Source organism: Bufo gargarizans, chromosome 2 (assembly GCF_014858855.1).
Source record: "Bufo gargarizans isolate SCDJY-AF-19 chromosome 2, ASM1485885v1, whole genome shotgun sequence".
Lineage (NCBI taxonomy): Eukaryota > Metazoa > Chordata > Amphibia > Anura > Bufonidae > Bufo > Bufo gargarizans.
Genome location: NC_058081.1, coordinates 344,467,490 through 344,491,193, shown reverse-complemented (window position 1 = coordinate 344,491,193; position 23,704 = coordinate 344,467,490). Strand labels below are relative to the sequence as shown.

The 23,704-nt window shown below is 43.4% G+C and overlaps 1 protein-coding gene across 1 annotated transcript in view; it reads right to left on the bottom strand.

The window, feature by feature from the left end:
- Positions 1 to 4,750: 4,750 nt before the first annotated feature.
- ANO4 (anoctamin 4) overlaps positions 4,751 to 23,704 on the bottom strand; it is a 426,239-nt gene continuing 407,285 nt past the window's right edge. The window contains exons 24-28 of the mRNA XM_044277391.1: positions 23,076 to 23,228; positions 21,764 to 21,911; positions 8,630 to 8,749; positions 8,278 to 8,383; positions 4,751 to 4,942 (exon numbers count right to left, since the gene is read on the bottom strand). Of these exons, the coding sequence (XP_044133326.1) occupies positions 4,751 to 4,942; positions 8,278 to 8,383; positions 8,630 to 8,749; positions 21,764 to 21,911; positions 23,076 to 23,228 (719 nt within the window). The remainder of the gene's footprint in view (positions 4,943 to 8,277; positions 8,384 to 8,629; positions 8,750 to 21,763; positions 21,912 to 23,075; positions 23,229 to 23,704) is intronic.

The window sequence follows — 23,704 nt, the reverse complement described above, 5'->3', positions numbered from 1 at the left end:
TTTTTCTTCCACACTCAAAAAAATAAAGGACCCATAAAAATGTATTACTGGCTTCACTGGAATTATCCTTAGAGTTCTTGTGTGAGATGGACGACTTAGCTGGCGGACACACAGGAGGGACATTATATGTGTCACAAGGTTTGTCTACAGTGTAATTAATCACCTTAATGCATATTAGAGGTACCCATTGTGATTTTTTTGCACTTCTAGTTAGTAGTAAATATAAATATACGAAGTGTTTAATATACATGATTAGGAGAAAGTGGAAAAGTTTCCCTTTAAGGCCACCTGCACACCTTGCAGAATACGCGCAGTATAGTATAGTACCAGCAAAGTGTATGAGATTACACAAATCTCATGTAAACTTGCGGATAGTTTCTGTGCGGAAATTGACTTGCATTGCGGATTTCTAAATGCACAGCATGCCAATTATGTTTGCGGCTTTAGCTGCGGATTCCACCTTTTTCAATGGAAGGGTGAGATCTGCAGCAAAACTGCATCTAATCTGCACCACAAAATGCTGTTAGTGCGGACTTTGGTGCAGATATGTTGTAGATCCATGCAGATCTTATGTGCGTTCCCCCACACTCATGTGAAGGTGGCCTAAGCATTCAATCTGCTAAAATCTGTCTAGTATAACAGTAAAAGTACCAGATAAAGAAGGGGGGGGGGGGGAACTACAGCAGACAGAGCAGGATGTGAAAAGGGAGGACAGATTATGTTACAGTGTCCCTGCCTCAGCCTGTGTAATGCTGTGAGAGGGGAAAGGGAATCATGTTACATCCTCTCTGTGAGACTGTGGGAGAGGAAGCCAGTAAAGGTGGATTTACATGGCTCGATATTAGGGCGCATTATCGGGGGAGAACATTCCTGCGAACCCTTGTTCCCGACAATCTGCCGTCTAAAGGTGCAGCAGATCACCCGATGAACAAGCAAAACGATTATTCATCGGGTGAAACTGTTGTTTATGCAGACAAGTGAATTATCGTTTCTGGGCAGCAGATTGTGGTGTCAAAACAATGCAGTTGTATGAGGACTCCGGATACTGTGCAGTGCTTCATCCCCACTAAACAAGCAGCCAGTTGTCGGGAAGGTACACTTCTTTCCCGATAATCAGCTTCTCCTTTTCACGTGTAAATCCACCTTAAGAAGAGAGAAGGCTGACTGGTCAGAGCACAAAGCACAACTTTGAGACCACACAGGGCTTGACTACTCACTGAGCATATTTATATTCCCCTTTCAGACGAGTGAGTTTCACACTCCAGACTCGCAGTTCCCGTCCTGACCTCCCAGCACTGATGGGGTTGCAAAGCATTATATTAATTTATGATGCTATGTAACCCTTAGAGGTCTTGAATGTACTGGATAACACTGACATAATGCTGTCAGTGTTATCCAATACATTCCAGAACTGGAAGGGTTACATAGCATCATAAATCAATATAATGCTATGTGACCCCATCAGTGCTGGGAGGTCAGGACGGGAGCTGCCGCACACTCATGCTGTGAGAGTAAGAACATTAGAAATTACATGAATATAAATGCTAAGCAGTTGTGCATATTCCAGTTTATTGCATCACATTATCCAAGCATAAACTGTAGCTTTGCCCCCAAGAACCTTCATTTAAAGTTTGAAAATTGAACATTCTCTGTAGTTTTGGCTATGTACAAATAATGAAGCTCCTGGAACTATGTACACTTATTTACATTTATATAAGATGTACAATAATATAGAAACTTTCCTCAGAAAGATCTGAAATACAAAAAAAGTGTTGCACTGTAAACAGGTTTGCAGTTACGAGTTTGGTGATTCAGTGGAAGAGATGTCCTCCAAGTCAAACTATGAAATAGATCTTTGCATTTTTGTTAAACAAAAATGAAGCAAAAAAAAAATAAAAGCAGCTAATGGTAGAAAAAGGATGAAAAAATGTCTGACTGCATCCATTTTTAGAGACACACGTTAAAAAGCACAGTATGCCTTCCACTGACCACATGCTCGCTGTATAAAGCAGAGTTGCAATTTCACATTGCAAAATAGTTTCACAGTAGATCATTTGCTGGGTACTTCTGCTGATCTGCAGCCTTCTATCTTGATTCCATGCAAGAGGAGGTGAAATAATGCAACGGTGCCGATAATTGCTCTCTGTAATTAAAAGCAAAGAGCTGTAATTAGTAAATGCATCTTTCCAAACTGTTTAAAATGAAATATAAAAATCCCATATGATGCCTCTCGATGTAATTACCCCCGATGGTGTCAGTCATATTGATTTCTATATCTAAGTAGGAGGAGAATCCAACTACATCACTACATCATTAATGACCTTTATTTCTAAGCATTCCATCTGAGAGACCAGAAGACAGATAATTGACTTCATGCACTTCGTCATAAAGCCAAATTATCTCGCACTTCATGGTAACGAATCAATTTTCCCTGAAATGGCGGTAAAAAAAACAACATACCTCATACCATTTGAGCACGAAGAGGCAGTTGCAGCGATCTTGACTGTAGAAACCGAGCAAAATCTCATCACAGCGTCACCACATTACCGCGTGAGATTTTGCGTGGTGTCTTCAATCAAGATGGCCGTGACGTCCTCTACGCGAGCAAATGCATGAGGTGAGTATATATATTTTTTATTTGTGATCGTAAGTATGTGTATTGGACATATTGCTTTGTCCTAACACATGGTTGTAATTGTATACAATGTTTTAACCTTTGCTTTGTGTTGCTAAATAAATTATAGATTTTAACATTGAGATGTGCAGCCTTTGTATGCAGTTTTGATTTTTCTCATTTTATATGGTTACAAACAAAGAAATGCAATTCCTGACAGAGTACGGTAATTAGTCACAAATCAAATTTATTTCTGAAATTCAGTGAAGCAGCTGAATCGACTTTTTCATAACTTTGCGCATCTCTAATAATATAATATAATAATAATAATAACAATAATAATAAAAGCTATAATGATCTATTGTGGAGCTTTACACCACTTCATCTGCTATTGAGCATCGTGATCTTAGACTGGGATACACTCTTTGGCAATGGAATACCAATCAATCAAGAATGTGCCGTTTTCAGCAATTATTGATTGTGTTCTGACATTTGTTGAACTGATTTGCCCAAAATGTGGCTGCACTAAAAGGCATGATATTACCTATATGTGTTGTTTTTTATTACATGTCATCTGGGAATAGAAATTGGGGCCTTCCACATATTATACTGGACTAAATCTGATGTCTTATACCAATAGATTAGGGGTGGCCAACCTTACAAAGACAAAAAGAAAAACAAAAACGTATGACTACCAGGAGCCACAAGCTATACATTTATACACGAGTCACCGTATTTTTCGCCTTACAAGATGCACCTAGGTTTTTCATTAGCAGAGAAAAAAAGAAAAAATATATATTTTTCATCAGACCTTAGATCAGACTCCTAAATCAGATCCCCAATCCTCATCAGAACTCCAAATAAGACCCCCCAATGCTCGGATCAGACAACACAAATCAGACTCCAAATGTTAGACCCTCAGTGCTCAGATCCCTCCCCCCCAATGCTCAGATCTCCCCCCTTCTCAGATCTGACCCCCCATGCTCAGACCTGACCAACCCATGCTCAAACAAGACCCCCATGCTTAGATCTTCCCCCCTATGCTCAGATCTGACCCCCTTGCTGAGATCTCCCCCTTCTCAGATCTGATCTCCATGCTCAGACCTGACCAACCCATGCTCATATCTGCCCCACATACTCAAATCTGAAACCCCATGCTCAGATCTTCACCCCATGCTCAGATCTCGACCCCCATGCTCAGATCTCGGCCCCCATGCTCAGATCAGACCCCCATGCTCAGATCAGACCCCCATTACTCAGATCAGGACCACCCCCCCATAATCAGACCCCCATTGCCCAGATCAGGACCCCATCCTCATGCTCAGATCAGAACCTCCCATGCTTAGATCAAACCCCCATGCTCAGTTCTATAATTTAAAAAAAATCTCTTCCCTCTCCTGATCAGACACTGGGCTCCTGCTCGGGCACCTGCTACTCTGTAGGTCTCTCCACTGTGACCTGATGAGCACAACGTCAGGTCATAGTGCGTGTCTCCACGTACTACGTTCTCACACTGTGTGCATCAGGACGTAGTGGAGAGTGAGCTGCAGCTGCAAAGTACTAACAGTGCCCAATCAGGAAAAGAGACCTGAGCATGGGGTAGAGAGTGACTGCTTCCTGGCTCCACAGCTAGAGCCGCACTTAAAGAAGCAAAGAGCCGCATGTGGCTCAAGAGCCACGTGTTGGCCACCCCTGCAATAGATGGTCAGAGTGCTCTAGTGAAGTGATATGTGTTATTCTAAAATGGTGACGTGTCTGGTAATTTAATGGTCTTCGGACAATGTTGTTTTATTAGACAGACCCCTCAGAAATGCCAGTGAAGGGGGTATCCCTTTGCCCCAACCTCAACTGCAATCTGCAGTACCACCACAGAGGGGTGTAAAGCATTACATGGAGCCCACTGAAATCAATGGATTGCCATATAATACACAGACATAATGGTTTTCCGCTATTTACTCAGAATGCCCTAACATGGAATTTAAAAATGTGTTTCTAAACCAGACAACCACTTTACTATAACCTAAACGCAAAATCGAATTAAATAAACTGGAATGTTTGGCATATTCACTATCCCTCTGGTGTATAGTGGTTATCAAGAACAATCCATTCATAAACATTTTCTTACTTTATTCAAAATTAGGGCCATTCATTATGTTGACATTTTCCATTTCTTTTCCTTTCTTTCTTTTCTTTCTGCACTCTTTCAAGTTCAGCTTCATACATCATTTCTTGTATAAGATATTTTTCCCTCCGCATTCGATCTCGCAGGTCTTTTGGAAGGTCTGGTATCAGGTAGGAAATCAAATTCTTTATGCAAAAAACAAGATGCTGCAAGAGGCAAAATTTGTAATGTAATTTATATAGTGTCGAATACATAGTAAAACATTGTCTTGTCTATCTTCTAAATCTGTCAGGGAAATTTAGAGAAACAGAAGTGGCAAAAAGCCTAAGAGGAAATGTGTTATTTCAAAGTTTTGCAGCAGAGCCAAAAACAATGGCTTGTGTCCATATTAGGAACTGTCTGCTACTTCCTGCCTGAGTAAGCCTACTTTCACACTTGTGCTTTCCCTTTCCGCTTTCCCTCAATAGAAGGGGAGAACACTTCCGTTTTGTCCCCATTCAGTCAATGGGGACAAAACTGAACTGAACTAAACAGAATGCACCAGAATGGATTCCGTTCTGTTTGGTTGTGTCCCCATCGCGGACAGAATAACGCCTTAAAGTTGTTGTTTTTTGTAAAATATTGATAACATATCCTCAGGATAGGTCATCAATATTTGATTGGTGGGCGTCCAGCTCTTAGTACCAATCAGCTGTCTGAAGAGGCCAGTGACATCACATTTATAGGTCACATGGCCTATGCGCAGCTCAGTCCCATTCAAGTGAATGGGCCTGAGCTGCAATACCAAGCATAGCCGCTATACAATATACAATACTGTGTAATACTTGGTACATTGTGAGGAGGTCACAGTGCTCAACGGAGCACTGCAGCCTCTTCATACAGCTGTTTGGAGTGCTGGGAGCTGATCAGATTTTGATGAGCTATCCTGAGCATAGGCCATCAATATTGTACCTCTGAAAACCCATTTACAGGTAGTCATATGTGCAGTGACTACAAACTATTTATTTATGTATAGACACAGTGGTCAGTAAATAAAGAAGTCAATGAAAATGAAGCATCAGAAGATGTAGAAGATTTAAGATGCAAAGCAGCACGTGGCTACGTATTTTATCGGTAACAGATTCTAGAATAGTGGAGTAAAAGCTTTAATGGAGTATTCCCATTATACACTCATAGGCATTTATGGCAAAGCCGCAGGACATGCCATGAATGCCGTTTGGGTCCCATATATAGGACCCTCGCCTACTAGGAGAATGGAGATCCTGCAACCCCAGGACACTGATTTACAGTGGAGACCAGAAGAGGTGGTCACGTTGTGAGTGGCTCTTTTCACTGCAGTCTACTAGAGTTAAGGAAAAAAATCCAACTTGTGCTGATCTTTCTGTAATAGAGAGAAAAATGTAGATGCATGTAGAAAGGTGTAGAAGCATGACCACCTATCCATTGACAGGGGTAAAACAGGTGCTGGTGTTCAATGGAAAAAGTGAGGTGGGACTTTTGAATATACCATAAATGCCTAAGATGGGAATGCCCCTGTAAGTCTTTCGGATCACTGTTACTGCTCTAAATCTGTATGCTTAAATGCAATGTTTGCACATGAAAATATATTTGGGGTTGTCAGTTTATAATATTAGAAATATTATATATAAACATATTTATTTATTTGCATTAGAAATACTTTTGTAAAACGGGACCAGTAGGGGGCAGGATCATATTACTTTTTGGTCATACTTACAGTAATGGTAGATTTGTGTCACTTTGTTTTGTCTCCCTAGTTTACAAATATAAATTGATGCAAAAACGAGTGTGACAAGTTCCAACAATAATGGCAACAGCAGGTAGAAATAATGAAAGGGGAACAAAAGCCAGAATCTAAGCACAAAAAAACAACAAAATGTCTTATGTGTCTTCGTGATCTGCTCTTGTTTCGTCAGATACCACAACTGCAGACAATGAAAAATACAATCGAAAAGCAGTTCAGGAGGGGTTTAATGTGGAAAATCTATGTCTCTACAGGGGATGTGGCTATTGCTGGAAAGAATCTCCTAGTTAGGTCTTTTGCACATGAACGTTGTGCATCAGTTCCGTGTATTGGGGACCGAAATTTGCGGTCCCCAATGCACGGGCAACGTCAGCGTGGCGGCCGGGACGAATTGAGACGCATTCAACTTGAATGGGTCCGAGATCCGTCCACACCGCAAAAAATTGAACAAGTTCTATTTTTTTGCGGTGCGGAAGCACGGACAGAATACCACGGAAGCACTACGCAGTGCTTCCATGGGGTTCTGATCCGTGCTTCCGTTCTGCATCTCCGTGATTGCAGACCCATTCAAGTGCACACATGCCGGTGCCCGTGTATTGCGGACACACCCTATGCAATATGGCCACGGGCACACGTTTGTGTGCAAGAGGCCTTAGTATTAGTACAAAATAGAATTGTTATAACCACAAGGAGCTGTAATAGACTACATAATACTAAATCTACCAAGACAAATCCCACTCCCCATTCCTAAATTATGCCATAGCGAGGCAGATTTGCCTTTCAGGATCCTAGGAAAGCTAGGTTACCACCATATGGAGCTGTAATACACTAAATAATACTAAATCTACCAAGACAAATCCCACTCCCCATTCCTAAATTATGCCATAGCGAGGCAGATTTGCCTTATAGGGTCCTAGGAAAGCTAGGTTACCACCATATGGAGCTGTAATACACTACATAATACTAAATCTACCAAGATAAATCCCACTCCCCATTCCTAAATAATGCCACAACCAGGCAGGTTTGCCTTTCAGGGTCCTGGGAAAGCTGGGTTACCACCATGTGGAGCTGTAATATACACTCGACCAAGATAACTACCCCTCCTCACTGAAATATATACAAATATAATCCAGAGAGAACTACAACTCCCAGCGTGTCCAGAATATTATTATGGAGCATCAGTGGTCATTCCATTGAGAAGGATATAAAAGAAAACTACAACTCCCAGCATTTCTGGGATATTATTATGGGCTATCAGAGGATATTACAGGGAGTGAGAAGGAAAGAACGACAACTCTTAGTATTTGAGAACTTATTGAGGGATTCAAGCAACTTGTCACAAACACACAGTACAGGAGCTCCGCGCACATGGTGACATCACAAAGGTCCTTACCACTGCTCTGCACTGCTGAAATCTCAATACATGGGTTCAAATGAAATTGGCTACAGTGGAGTAAGTTGGAGGTTTTGTGAGAAGCTGATGAAGTTTTGCAGCTACCATACTCTCTCACAGTGTCTGACAGTCTGTTAAAGTGAACGCAGCGTTACCCCGCCCCCGAGCCAAACTTCCTGTCTGCTTGTGAGCTCTGCCAGCCGAAGAGGGAGCAATGAGACCCGTCACTGACTGCAGGATCTCTGTTTAACTGCTTTCTGCAGCTGCTGGCAGATGTCCCATGAAGAAAGGACTATAGACAAACTTTCCAAAGAGTTTATGCTTTATTTTATTTTTTGTTCAGGGTTTAGTAGCCCTTTAAGCAATCATGGGTTATAACATCTTACCTCGAATACAATTATAAAAGCTAAGCGTGCAGCAAGAACATGCCAAAACTGTAGATTGTAAGCATAGGGCTCAGAAGCATGAGGTGAATCTCTGTAGTCCCGGTACCTTCAGAATACAGAAAATGATTTACTATATAAGACATATACAAAAACAAGGAAACAAAAAATAATACATTTGGGGGAGATTTATGATAAACGTCTAAAAGAAAAACTGTCTTTGTTACCCAATGCAACCAAATCATAGCACAGCTTTTATTTGGTATTTGGCTCTTGAAAGATAAAAGCTGTGCTGTGACTGGTTGTTAAGCTTTCCATAAATGGTTTAGTATTCATGTGGGAATGTTTGTCTTACCGGCAGTATTTTACAGGAGCGCCATTAAATCTTCTTACATGAAATTCCGAATCTGATCGATTTTCAAAATCACTGACTTGGAAGACAGAAAGGCTGGCATTTACATAGCCAACCATACACCTTAGCAAAAAAAAAAGAAAAAAAGAGAAAAGATAATCACTGTCACATGATTGTAAGGGGTATAAGTTGAATGATAGCAATTTCCCCCCTGCTTTTTGCATACTAATGTAATTACTGTTGCTCTGCTGCCACCTACTGGCCAAACGTGGCAATCACTTTTACATACTGAAATAAGAAGAATCCTGAATGATGTCACTTCCTGGAAGTGGGCAGTCTCTAGAAGTATGGCAGAAAAGCTGAGTCAGGGAGCAGAGTAGATTCCGAAATGACCTATTGTTTAAATCAAGTTTTTATGTTTAACATATTTTTAAAGAATTTTTTGTAATTTTATTTATAATTTTCCATGTCATTATTCTTATGTCTATATTTAGAGAAAAAAATGAAAATCTTGCAGTTTTCGCACTGGCCACTAATCACTTCTTGGTCTGTACAGATCACTTTACTACGGCATACATATTAGGACATCGTCAGACATCATCCACAACTCCATCCTCCGTCAGGCAAAACTCCATCAGCCCTGAGACATCAGACAAAACTCTGTCCTCCGTCAGGCAAAACTCCATCAGACATCAGACAAAACTCCGTCCTCCGTCAGACAAAACTCCATCAGCCCTCAGACATCAGACAAAACTCTGTCCTCCGTCACCCAAAACTCCATCAGACCTCAGACATCAGACAAAACTCTGTCCTCCGTCACCCAAAACTCCATCAGACCTCAGACATCAGACAAAACTCCGTCCTCCATCAGGCAAAACTCCATCAGACCTCAGACATCAGACAAAACTCCGTCCTCCGTCACCCAAAACTCCATCAGACCTCAGACATCAGACAAAACTCTGTCCTCCGTCACCCAAAACTCCATCAGACCTCAGACATCAGACAAAACTCCGTCCTCCGTCAGGCAAAACTCCATCAGACCTCAGACATCAGACAAAACTCCGTCCTCCGTCAGGCAAAACTCCATCAGACCTCAGACATCAGACAAAACTCCGTCCTCCGTCAGGCAAAACTCCATCAGACCTCAGACATCAGCTAAAACTCCGTCAGACCTCAGACATCAGCCAAAACTCCGTCCTCCCTAACTCAAAATACGCCCTACTACACACACTCTTCACCTGACGGAGCTGCTAGCTGCTGGAGAGGCAAAGGACCTGTGATGACGTCATGACCATGTGACGAGTCACGTGTGTGGGAGGGGTCAGATGTGCACAGCAGCTGGTAGAGTGTACAGAACAGTAGCCATCAAATAGAGCTCTGTACTAGAGATGTGTGTGTAACCTGCATGTAGCAGAGCTGTGTACTGTGTTACAGAGATGTATGTGTAACCTGCATGTAGCAGAGCTGTGTACTGTGTTACAGAGATGTACGTGTAACCTGCAGGTAGCAGAGCTGTGTACTGTGTAGCAGATCTGTATGTGTAACCTGCATGTAGCAGAGCTGTGTACTGTGTAGCAGAGCTGTATGTGTAACCTGCATGTAGCAGAGCTGTGAACTGTGTAGCAGAGCTGTATGTGTAACCTGCATGTAGCAGTGCTGTGTACTGTGTAGCAGAGCTGTATGTGTAACCTGCATGTAGCAGAGCTGTGTACTGTGTTACAGAGATGTATGTGCAACCTGCAGGTAGCAGAGCTGTGTACTGTGTAGCAGATCTGTATGTGTAACCTGCATGTAGCAGAGCTGTGTACTGTGTTACAGGGATGTATGTGCAACCTGCAGGTAGCAGTGTTGTGTACTGTGTAGCAGAGATGTGTACTGTGTTACAGAGATGTGTGTGTAGCCTGCATGTAGCAGAGCTGTGTACTGTGTATATAGAGCAGTGTGTGTAACAGCATGTAGCAGAGCTGTGTACTGTGTTACAGAGATGTGTGTGTAACCTGCATGTAGAAGTGCTGTGTACTGTGTAGCAGAGCTGTATGTGTAACCTGCATGTAGCAGAGCTGTGTACTGTGTTACAGAGATGTATGTGTAACCTGCATGTAGCAGAGCTGTGTACTGTGTTACAGAGATGTATGTGTAACCTGCATGTAGCAGGCTGTGTACTGTGTTACAGGGATGTATGTGCAACCTGCAGGTAGCAGAGCTGTGTACTGTGTTACAGAGATGTGTGTGTAACCTGGGAACTATAAAAAAGTGTAAAAAAAAACATAAATATTCAGATCACCCCCCTTTTCCCAAAATTAAAATAAAAGACACATCATGGGTTTCGCAATGTGTAAAAACGCCCATTGTATAAAAATATATTCCCCATACGGCAAACAGCAAAATAGAAAAAAAAAAGAGTCCAAATGTCCGATTCGCAGTTTTTGGTCACTTCATTTGCTACAAAAATGTAAATAAAAAGTGATCAAAAAGTCTTAAACACCCCATAATGGTATCAGTAAAAAGTTTAGATTGCCCCGCAAAAAATGAGCCCCCATCCAGGTCTGTACACATAATTACAAAAAAGTTATGGGGCTCAAAATATGGCGACAAAAAAAATCTGATATTTTTTTTGTTTTATCACTATTAAAACGCAAGAAAAACTATACATATAAGGTATTGCCGGATTCGATCTGACCTGTAGAATAAAAGTACCAGTCAGTTTTATCGCACATCGAATGTCGTAAATAAAAATCACGTAAAACTGTGGTGGAATTGCTTTTTTTTTTCAACAGGAAGAATGGGCAGTTTTACCATCTGAGAAAATAAAGAGCCTCATCCACAACTACCACAAAAGACTTCAAGCTGTCATTGATGTTAAAGGGGGCAATACATGGTATTAAGAACTGGGGTGTGTAAGCTTCTGATCAGGGTCATTTGGGGAGTTTGTGTTGTGATTATGATTTATAAAGAGTAAACACCGTTGTTTGACATAAATGGCGTCAGCCGACCACTAACCACGAGCGAGAGAGAAGTGTCCGTGGTATCAATCATATTCTCTGAACAATGGTTAAAGGGGTATTCTCATCTTAATGATCACGGTTAAATCTGTTAATGATTTGACAGTGATAATTTTTCTAAATACATTTTATTACCCAATTCCCATCCTTTTTTAGAAAATAAGTCCCCTCTTACCTGATGTTGTCTTTGGTCTCCCCTGGTCACGGCCACCTCTCCTGTCGAATCCAGCCGGGCCACGCTTGCGCAGAAGACGGAAAATTCTCTCCCGGCTGGGCCGCGCAATGTCCTGAACGCGCATGCCGCTGCGCATGCGCCATGATGACTTCTTCCTGGCCAGTATAGTACAGAGCCGCGAATGTGCACGCCGACTCTGTACTATACAGGCCAGGAATAAGTCACCATGGCACATGCGCGGCGCTGTGCGCGTTCAGGACATTGCGCGGCCCGGCCGGGAGAGAATCTTCAGTCTTCTGCGCAAGCGCGGCCCGGCCGGGAGAAGAATACAGGAAGTGAACATCACGCTCAAGGAAGGTAAGTATGAAAAAGGGAAGATGAGAATACCCCTTTAAGAAATCATAAATTCTGCAAGGGTATGTAAACTTATCAGCACAACTGTAAGTAGCTGTGTGATCTAAATCTGTGGAATATGGGAAGCATAAGAGGATGTGCACCTTAAATCCCATCTTTGTAAGGCCTCTTGCACATGGTCGCTGTGTGCCTGTGGTTGTATTGTGGACCACATACGGCGGTTCCGCAATACACAGGGCACCAGCCGTGTGCATCCCGCATCCGTGATGTCGACCCATTCACTTGAACGGAACAGAAACACGGATCGGATCCCCACAGAAGCACTACAGAGTGCTTCCGTGGTGTTTCTGGCCATGCCTCCGCACAGCAAAAAAGTAGAACATATTCACGGACCTATTCAAGTTGAATGGGTCTGGATCTGTCCCGGCCGCTGCACGCACGTTGTCCGTGCATTGGGACTGCAAATTGCTGTCCCCAATGCACGGAATGGACCAACAACGTTCATGTCCAAGAGGCCTAACATGTGTGATCTGTGTGAAGCGGCATATATGCATTTATGTTGCATGTATTTATTAATTAGGGCTACCAATTCTGAGTAACTCGGAGTGACAGGAGATTTACAGAATCAGATTTTTTTTTTTTGTCGTCATATTTTGAGCTCTATAACTTTTTTGTAATTATGTGTACGGAGCTGGGTGGGGGCTCATTTTTTGCGGGGCAATCTGAACTTTTCACTGATACCATTCTGGGGTGTTTAAGACTTTTTGATCACTTTTTATTTACATTTTTGTAGCAAATGAAGCGACCAAAAACGGCGAATCGGACATTTGGACTCTTTTTTTTCTTCTGTTTTGCCGTTTGCCGTATGGGGAATATATTTTTATACAATGGGTGTTTTTACACATTGCGACACCCATGATGTGTATTTTTTTAGTTCTTTTATTTTCATTTTGGGAAAAGGGGGGTGATCTGAATATTTATGTTTTATTTTACACTTTTTTATAGTTCCCAGGTTACACACACATCTCTGTTACACAGTAAAAAGCTCTGCTACATGCGGTTACACACACATCTCTGTAACACAGTACACAGCACTGCTACATGCAGGTTGCACATACATCCCTGTAACATAGTACACAGCCTGCTACATGCAGGTTACACATACAGCTCCGCTACACAGCACACAGCTCTGATACATGCAGATTACACATACAGCTCTGCTACACAGTACACAGCTCTGCTACATTCAGGTTACAAATACAGCTCTGCTACACAGTATACAGCACTGCTACATGCAGGTTACACATACAGCTCTGCTACACAGTACATAGCTCTGCTACATGCAGGTTACACATACAGCTCTGCTACACAGTACACAGCTCTGCTACATGCAGGTTACACATACAGCACTGCTACACAGTACACAGCTGTGCTACATGCAGGTTACACATACAGCTCTGCTACACAGTACACAGCTCTGCTACATGCAGGTTACACATACAGATCTGCTACACAGTACACAGCTCTGCTACCTGCAGGTTACACATACATCTCTGTAACACAGTACACAGCTCTGCTACATGCAGGTTACACATACAGCTCTGCTACACAGTACACAGCACTGCTACATGCAGGTTACACATACAGCTCTGCTACACAGTACACAGCACTGCTACATGCAGGTTACACATACAGCACTGATACACAGTACACAGCTCTGCTACATGCAGGTTACACATACAGCTCTGCTACACAGTACACAGCTCTGCTACATGCAGGTTACACATACAGATCTGCTACACAGTACACAGCTCTGCTACCTGCAGGTTACACATACAGATCTGCTACACAGTACACAGCTCTGCTACCTGCAGGTTACACATACATCTCTGTAACACAGTACACAGCTCTGCTACATGCAGGTTACACACACATCTCTAGTACAGAGCTCTATTTGATGGCTACTGTTCTGTACACTCTACCAGCTGCTGTGCACATCTGACCCCTCCCACACACGTGACTCGTCACATGGTCATGACGTCATCACAGGTCCTTTGCCTCTCCAGCAGCTAGCAGCTCCGTCAGGTGAAGAGTGTGTGTAGTAGGGCGTATTTTGAGTTAGGGAGGACGGAGTTTTGGCTGATGCCTGATGGAGGACGGAGTTTTGTCTGATGTCTGAGGTCTGATGGAGTTTTACCTGACGGAGGACGGAGTTTTGTCTGATGTCTGATGGAGTTTTGCCTGACGGAGGACGGAGTTTTGTCTGATGTCTGAGGTCTGATGGAGTTTTGGGTGACGGAGGACGGAGTTTTGTCTGATGTCTGAGGTCTGATGGAGTTTTGGGTGACGGAGGACGGAGTTTTGTCTGATGTCTGAGGTCTGATGGAGTTTTGGGTGACGGAGGACAGAGTTTTGTCTGATGTCTGAGGTCTGATGGAGTTTTGCCTGATGGAGGACGGAGTTTTGTCTGATGTCTGAGGTCTGATGGAGTTTTGGGTGACGGAGGACGGAGTTTTGTCTGATGTCTGAGGGCTGATGGAGTTTTGTCTGACGGAGGACGGAGTTTTGTCTGATGTCTGATGGAGTTTTGGGTGACGGAGGACAGAGTTTTGTCTGATGTCTGAGGTCTGATGGAGTTTTGCCTGATGGAGTTTTGCCTGATGGAGGACAGAGTTTTGTCTGATGTCTGAGGTCTGATGGAGTTTTGTCTGACGGAGGACGGAGTTTTGTCTGATGTCTGAGGGCTGATGGAGTTTTGTCTGACGGAGGACGGAGTTTTGTCTGATGGAGTTTTGCCTGACGGAGGACGGAGTTTTGTCTGATGTCTCAGGGCTGATGGAGTTTTGCCTGACGGAGGATGGAGTTGTGGATGATGTCTGACGATGTCCTAATATGTATGCCGTACATTTGTTACCTTCTCATTAGGTGTTACACCCGCATCATGTTGTATGACTGGGTTACCTATAATTATGCTTTATCTTACTGTTTGCAATGTATTTCTCCTCTCTCAGCAAAACTACTGGTTGGGATAGTTTATCTCTAAACACTGATTTAAAGGGGTTGTCCCACTTTGCTTTTTTAATCTTATCAGCAGTAGATGTCCTGATAACTTCCTGGTTCTCAGGCAGTTGAGTGAAGGCCACGCCTCCTCATGACTCACCCTGCGTGCTCGTTCATGTGTATGAGGTCATCCACATGGAGCCGTATGTGAGGTCCCGCCCCCCCCCAGTATAATAAACATTGAGTGCGGCCCCCCCCCCCCAGTATAATATACATTTAGTGCGCCCCCCCCCCCCAGTATAATATACATTCAGTGCGGCCGCCCCCCCCCCAGTATAATATACATTCAGTGCGGCCACCCCCCCCCCAGTATAATATACATTCAGTGCGGCCACCCCCCCCCCAGTATAATATACATTCAGTGCGGCCACCCCCCCCCCCAGTATAATATACATTCAGTGCGGCCACCCCCCCCAGTATAATATACATTCAGTGCGGCCACCCCCCCCCCAGTATAATATACATTCAGTGCGGACCCCCCCAGTATAATATACATTGGTGGCGCAGTGGGAAGTGCCAATGAGGGTTAAAAAAATAAATAAAAAATTAACTCACCTCCTCCAATTGTTCGCGCAGCTGCCGGTCTCCTGTTCTATCTTTAGGACCTGTGAAAGGACCTTTGGTGACATCACTGTGGTCATCACATGGTACATCATATGATCCATCACCATGGTAATGGACCATGTGATTAGCTCAGTGACGTCACCAAAGGTCCTTTCACAGGTCCTAAAGATAGAACAGGAGACCGGCAGCTGCGCGAACAATTGGAGGAGGTGAGTTAATTTTTTATTTATTTTTTTAACCCTCATTGGCACTTCCCACTGCGCCACCAATGTATATTATACTGGGGGGGTCCGCACTGAATGTATATTATACTGGGGGGGGGGTGGCCGCACTGAATGTATATTATACTGGGGGGGGTGGCCGCACTGAATGTATATTATACTGGGGGGGGGGGGTGGCCGCACTGAATGTATATTATACTGGGGGGGGGGGGGTGGCCGCACTGAATGTATATTATACTGGGGGGGGGGGGGTGGCCGCACTGAATGTATATTATACTGGGGGGGGGGGGCGCACTGCGCCACCAATGTTAATACAAATGCAGGAGGTGGGTGCCGGAGTGAAATAGCCGGCACCCGACCTCTATGATAGGGGGCTGCGATCAGCGGCAGTTAACCCCTAAGGTCCCGCTCCCTGTCATAGAGGTCGGGTGCCGGCTATTTGATTCCGGCACCCGCCTGCTGTATTTGCGCATGCGCGGGCGTGCGCGTACTTGTAGGAATGGAGAGGCGGCCCGAGTACTTGTTCAGCCGTTGTGCGCAGGCGCGGCACAGCGATGCGGCCGGACGAAAGAGGCCGTATCCATGGGATACAGAAAACAACAAAGGAATCGCTTTACATGATTTTTTGAATGAAAGGTAGCTTTTGGATAATAACATGGATAGGAAGATATGTTGTGTGGGGGTAAATAGATTAGATAAAACCTATTTTATGAAGTGGGACAACCCCTTTAATTAGCTGAGGCTTAGTAGTGGGGTTCTGGGCTGGTTGGGATGCACATGGTGTCAACATGTGTGATCTTTTTTCCTTCCCCCGGTCCAAAATTCCACGTATACTTGTTACCGACTTTAAGTTATAGTCACTGTTTTATAAGGTTCAATGATTTGTTTAGTACATCCACACTGTCTGGTAGGACACACGACCTTAGCTTGCAGATTGTCAATTTACTAAGATGGCTCCATTAACTCTATGTTTCTCCACCCTCAATGTTCATGGTTGTAATGGCCCTAGAAAACGTAGTAGGGTTTTCCAAGTTCTCAGGAGAATTGGTGCGGATATAATAATGCTCCAAGAGACCCACTTCTCCCATCTACATGTTCCTAATTTAGAACATAGCTCCTTTAATATGTGGTATCATGCTACTTCCAGTAGTTCTGCGGCTAGGGGAGTCAGTATAGGCTTCAAACGAGGCACCCCTTTTACGTTACGCTCTGAAGTGAAGGATCCGGAGGGGAGATTCCTCTTATTAAAAGGGGAGATAGGACATGTCACTGTCACGATATGCAATCTCTATGCGCCAAATGTGAAGCCAGTTAACTGGCTGACAGAGGTACTGGACAAGATTGGTTCATTTACTGCTGGGATATTGGTAATAGGGGGGGATCTTAATTTTACCCTAAACCCTTTGCTTGACTCCTCAGCCCAGAAATCAGCTGTCTCATTCCGTGCTATCAGAACAGTCCAAACGCGCCTTAGAGCTTTACACCTTAGTGATGTTTGTAGGTCGGCGCATGGTGACAGACGTGACTACACGTTCTATTCTAATCCTCACAAGTCATATCAGAGGCTGGATTACCTCTTTGTGCAGGATAAATACTTACCAGCGGTCAAATCCTCCACTATCCACAATATTACAGTCTCTGACCATGCGCCGGTCTCCCTTGTCATTGGACTTCCAGAATTGTGTGGTAGAGAGTGGACCTGGAGGCTGAATCACACCCTTCTGGAATCGCAAACTCAAGTAGATTCCATCTCGCAAAAACTACAGATGTACTTCACTACTAATGCCACGCCTGATATGTCACCAGCAATAGTATGGGACGCGCATAAGGCGGTAATTAGGGGGGAATTTATCGCACTAGGCTCTTATATCAGTAAAACGAGATCACGGAAATTGTCGGAACTTCTGTCCCGCATAGCTTGTTTAGAGTCATCACATAAACGATCATGCGCCCTCAGGGATCTTGAGGAGTTAATAGCTGCGAGACGAGAATTACAGGAGCTGCTAAACATTAAAGCATCTAAGGCCTATCTAAAGGTTAAACACAAACATTATGCTCATGGGAATAGAGGCGGGAAAATAATGTCTGCACTCATTAAAAAACGAGATGACCAGGCTTTTATTAGGCGCATGAAATCACAAGCAGGGTCTGCTACGACTGATACACGGGAAATATCAAAAAATTTTAGAGATTACTACCATAATTTGTATAAACTTAGAGAGGAAGAACGAGAAGAAGTGAGGATAGAACGCAAAAGGGAGATTGAACATTTCCTAAAGACATTGAACCTTCCTGTCCTTAGCGATTCCTCCAGAACATCACTGCTGGCCCCTATTACTCTAGCGGAAGTGAAAAAAGTCTTGAATACAACCCCATCAGGTAAGAGCCCAGGTCCTGACGGCTTTACGGTGGCATATTATAAAAAGTTTTTCCCGGTTTTAGGCCCACAGCTAGTAAAATTCTTTAACGCTCTTCTAGGCGGAACCCCCATAACTAGCCAAGCTCTAGGGGCACACATAGTTGTTTTGCCTAAGCCAGGCAAAGATGTTGAGGTTCCTTCTAGCTATAGGCCGATCTCTCTGCTAAATGCAGACGTGAAACTATGGGCTAAAGTCTTGGCCAATAGGCTTTCTCCCTTACTACCGGGGATCATATCCCCTGAACAATCAGGCTTTGTGGGGGGCAGGGAGTGCAGAGACAGCACCTTCAGGGTTCTACAAGCTCAGCAATTTGCTTTAAAACAAGGGAAGAAACTTGTGTTTCTTAGCACCGATGCCGAAAAGGCATTTGATAGAGTATCTTGGGATTACATGGAATCCACATTACATAAGTTCGGCCTCCCCCCTCAATTCGTGGGGGCGATGCTGTCTCTGTACTCTAACCCCTCCGCACAAGTACAAGTGAATGGTATCCTTTCACCCCCCTTTAAGATCTCAAACGGGACGCGCCAGGGCTGCCCGCTCTCGCCCACACTGTTCATCCTATGCTTGGCAAGATCCTGAAATTCAGGGGATTGCAATAGGCAGGGACTCACACACTGTCGCTGCATTCGCGGATGACATGCTCCTTTTTTTGACCAACCCTGAGCAGGCATTTCCAGCTCTTTTAAAACAATTGGATGTGTATGGCTCCCTGTCTAACTTTAGGATAAATCTCTCTAAATGTACGGCGATGGGTATGAATATTTCCCTTTCATCTGTCACGAAATTAGAAAAGGACTTCCCGTTTGAGTGGACTAATTCCCATATTAAATATTTAGGAGTTAATGTAACTAAAGACCCTAGCTTGCTATTCCACCAAAATTATCTGCCATTATTTGATAGCATTAAACAACAATTAGCTGATATAAAAATACCCTTTCTATCCTGGTTAGGGAGAAAAAACCTGTTAAAGACTTACATCTTGCCTAGGATGTTATACATTCTGCAGACTCTACCTATACCCCTTCCTCAATCCTTTCTAGCAAAAGTCCGTAGACTCTTTTCTTCTTTTGTATGGAGTGGTTCTAGACCCAGACTGGCATACAAACTTCTCACTAAACCCAGATTTAGAGGAGGATTTGGCCTTCCAGATGTTGCAGCATATTACAGAGCTATCCAACTCAGACTGCATTCTGAAATTTGTAATCCTATGAATACAAAACTCGGCTGCAAAGTAGCTAGAAATATATTGGGCCCTAGGGGTGTGGCGGCTCTTTGGGACCCTAAATTGGCAATGAATCGTAATATGGGTAAGAGGGGTCTAAATCCTCTTCAGGGAGTTTTAAACACCTGGTCAAAAATATCACCTCTCCTACGGAATCCCTCATGCATATCTCCATTCACTCCCATTTGTTATATTCCGTACTTAGTTATTCAGGGATTTCAAGATGATTTGGGACTCTGGAAGGCGTTGGGTGAGGTGGCAATGGGAGATATCCTAGAAAAAAGGTCAATACCCTCAATTGAGAGCATGACAGCGAGTTTCCCTCGAATCCCATGGTCACCCACTCAATATTCACAGTTTTTAAAAGTGTGCACTTTATATCTGGCTTGCACCCCTAGTAAACTAGACCCTACTTGGTATGACACGTGTCTACTCAAGCAGGCGAACAAGAAAGGATCCATATCTAGGGTATATAATAAACTAATGGAAGAAGCAGATCCTGGCAAACCTTGGTTCATTTCCCAATGGGAAAAAGATCTTAACACCACATTTGATGATAATACGGTAAATAGGATCCTTTGTCATTCTCACGGATATTCTCAGTGTATTAGGATTCAAGAAAATGCTTACAAGTTGGTAACTAGATGGTACAATACGCCAGCAAAATTACATGCCATAGACCCCTCGCATCCGGAGCAGTGCTGGAGATGCAAGGGATCTATAGGTACTTTGTTTCACATCTGGTGGGCTTGCCCCTTAATAAAATCATACTGGGATATGATTTCCAAGAATATATTGGAAATTGTCCCCTCCTCATCCCCACTAACCCCCTTTGTGGTCCTACTAAATATCCCCAATGGAAAATTTACTCTCACTAGGCATTCTCTATTATCATCCCTAGTAGCAGCGGCAAAACTCCTGATACCAACTAATTGGCTTTCCGATAAAACTCCAGAGTCCACGGATTGGATCAACAAGGTTCAAGAGATACGTTTATTAGAAGAGATGTCCAGCTGGGAATCCCTGTCTCATGATAAACACCTACAGATATGGCCTCCATGGCTGACATGGTACGCTAACAGTCAAAAATGCATTAGCTCCCAAGTTAGTGGTTAGGCCTAATGTTAGGGAACGAAACTGTTACACGATTGAGTATTGGGACATGTATCATTTGAAGGTCTTTAATATGTTGTAATGAAATGGGTGAAAGATGGGTGATTACCTATCAATTGATTGGAAGTTGTGACTCTGGTCGAAAGTGGTCTAAATAGATCTTTTATATATTTTCGCATCTATCAGAGACCCGGTTAGTGAATTGGCAATATGGCAATTTATATGCAAAAATGTGCTCGTCACTATACATCATTTTGCGTCGTGGTGAATGCTCTCCACCGTCTTTAGCTGATATGTATCAGACTATGGATGTACCTTTATTTTTATTTGTATGTTTTTGTTTTTGTTATTGTTTCTTAAAAATGACATGCACCTTATCTTTATGTTTGCACAATGATGATGATCTTAAAGAGGACCTTTCACTACTCTACAAACGAAAAACTAACTATACCTGTGGGCAGAGCAGCGCCCAGGGGTCCCCCTGCACTTACTAGCAAGTCTGGGCGCCGCTCTGTTCGCCCGGTATAGGCTCCGGTGTCTGCGCTCCCTCTGACTGTTTTCTTGTAGGAGGCGTGTCCCTTGCTGCACTGCTGGCCAATCGCAGCGCACAGCTCATAGCCAGGCTATGAGCTGTGCGCTGCGATTGGCCAGCAGTGCAGCAAGGGACACGCCTCCTACAAGAAAACAGTCAGAGGGAGCGCAGACACCGGAGCCTATACCGGGCGAACGGAGCGGCGCCCAGACTTACTAGTAAGTGCAGGGGGACCCCTGGGCGCCGCTCTGCCCACAGGTATAGTTAGTTTTTCATTTGTAGAGTAGTGAAAGGTCCTCTTTAAATAAAGATTTGTTAAAAAAAAAAATAGAGTCCCTACCGCTGCTCAGAGCCATTGTATCTCAATGTCAATTACTTTTACTGCACGAATTACATTGTACTGTAAGAATGTAAACTGCATTGCTCTTCAAGGTATTAATACACAATCATGGAAAATATGAGAAAACATACTTTTCTCCAGCTTGTCCTTGACCAGCACATGGTCCATACTTATACGCGTACACCAGTCGAGGAATGAAGTCTGAGGTAATAGCGATGACAAATGCATTGGTGATAACTGATAAAATCCCAATGCCTTCTAGAATCCCATACCAGATACCTGAGAGAAGAAGAATTCATCAAAAAGAGATGATATTAATGGTTCTCCATTAGGCGTTACTTTACACTTACTGTTTGACTACTCCTTTGACACTTTTGCCAGCTACAGTATATACCACCATACTGTTTATCTACTAAATTCTAAATAAGGCAAATATAAAAAAAACATGGGCGTCATTCCTCATCCCCTGTACACCAGAAAACTACCATCAAAAAGTTGCACACCATGGTTATGCAAAATGTTGCAACTCTTCTGTGGTTTAGAGCCTCACTTTCCCAAAAAGTTGGGGTGGTGGTGCAGGGGCAGCAATACCCATCATGGCACATTTATTATAGTCTATGCCAGGAAAATGGCATCAATTTATAGTGGAAATCCAAACCGCTTTCAGCATAGAGTCCCATTTTGACGTACAGAACTACACAGATGCGCCAAAATTATTGAGGTGTCGACTTTTAATAATTGTGGCGCATCTGATGCCAGTGGGGGATAGATCCAGACTGGCATGTAAAACACCAATCTTATTTAAAGCAGTTTTCCGAGATATCCTATGGATAGGTCACCAGAATTTGATCTTTGGGGTTCTAAGGGACTCCCACCCGGGACTCCGGACGATCAGCTGTTCGCAGTAGCGCCGTGGCCTTCTCGCAGCTTTGCCTAGGACATATGACGTCATGTTCATCAGTCACGTGGCATAGGCTAGAGTGTATTAAACTCCAAAGTGATTGGGGCTGAGCTGTGATATCAAGCACAATCATGTACGGTGCTATGCTTGGTGAGCTGAGAGGCCAGTGCCTTCTCAAACAGTTGGTCAGCGGAGTCTCAGGTGTCGGACCCCCACCAATTAGATACTGATGACCTATCCAGAAAACCCATTTTATGTTCCCCATTACTATAGAAGAAGTATGATTATCAGTGGTGGTAGAAATTATAGTGTTGAAACAAGCTGCAGATGGCCATAAATTCCAAAGCCATTGATTGAACTGCCATGTGGGAGATCTGGAAGGTACATACTTAAACAAGTCAATGCAAACACAACCCATTAAAGGCAGCAAAACCCCTGACATGGCATTTTCTCTGTGTAGGTATTGAATAAGAGCAATTCACATTATTGTTTTGCATAATAATACTAGACCGCACATTGATGAAACATTCAATCTCACTTACCTATGTCCTTGGCTCGTGAAGCTAATGGTCTCCTCCACTGACTGATAAATTTGTAAGCATCAAGACGGATTTCAATGATGTTGTTAAGTAAGGCAAGGAGTGGTGCAAGGGGAAAAGCAGCCACAAAGATAGTTGTGAAGCCAAACTGAAGAACTGTCAAACATAAGTAAGCTAATATTAATAGAAATGTACCACCTGCTATCAAGATTATACCTCAGTGCTCTCTTTCTAATAATCCTTCTAATTAGTCCTCATAAGTATGGTCATATCATGGATGCCTGTGGTATAGGACTGGAACCTGGACCTATATAATTCAATAGCATACACCAAATTTCATAAAGAGGCAGAGATTTTTAGGCTACTTTCACTCCAGTGTTTTTGCTGGATCCGTCATGGATCAGCAGAATAGCTTCCGTCATAATATTATAACTGTCTGCATCTGTACTGAACGGATCTCGTTGCATTATGTCTAAAATAGCCATGACGGATTTTTTGTGTCCGAGAAAACGGATCCGCCACCATTGACTTACATTGTGTTTCATGACTGATCCGTCTTGCTCCGCACCACATCGCTGCTTGCAGCGTTATTCTGTCCGCGACGGGGACGCAGCCAAACAGAACAAAATTCA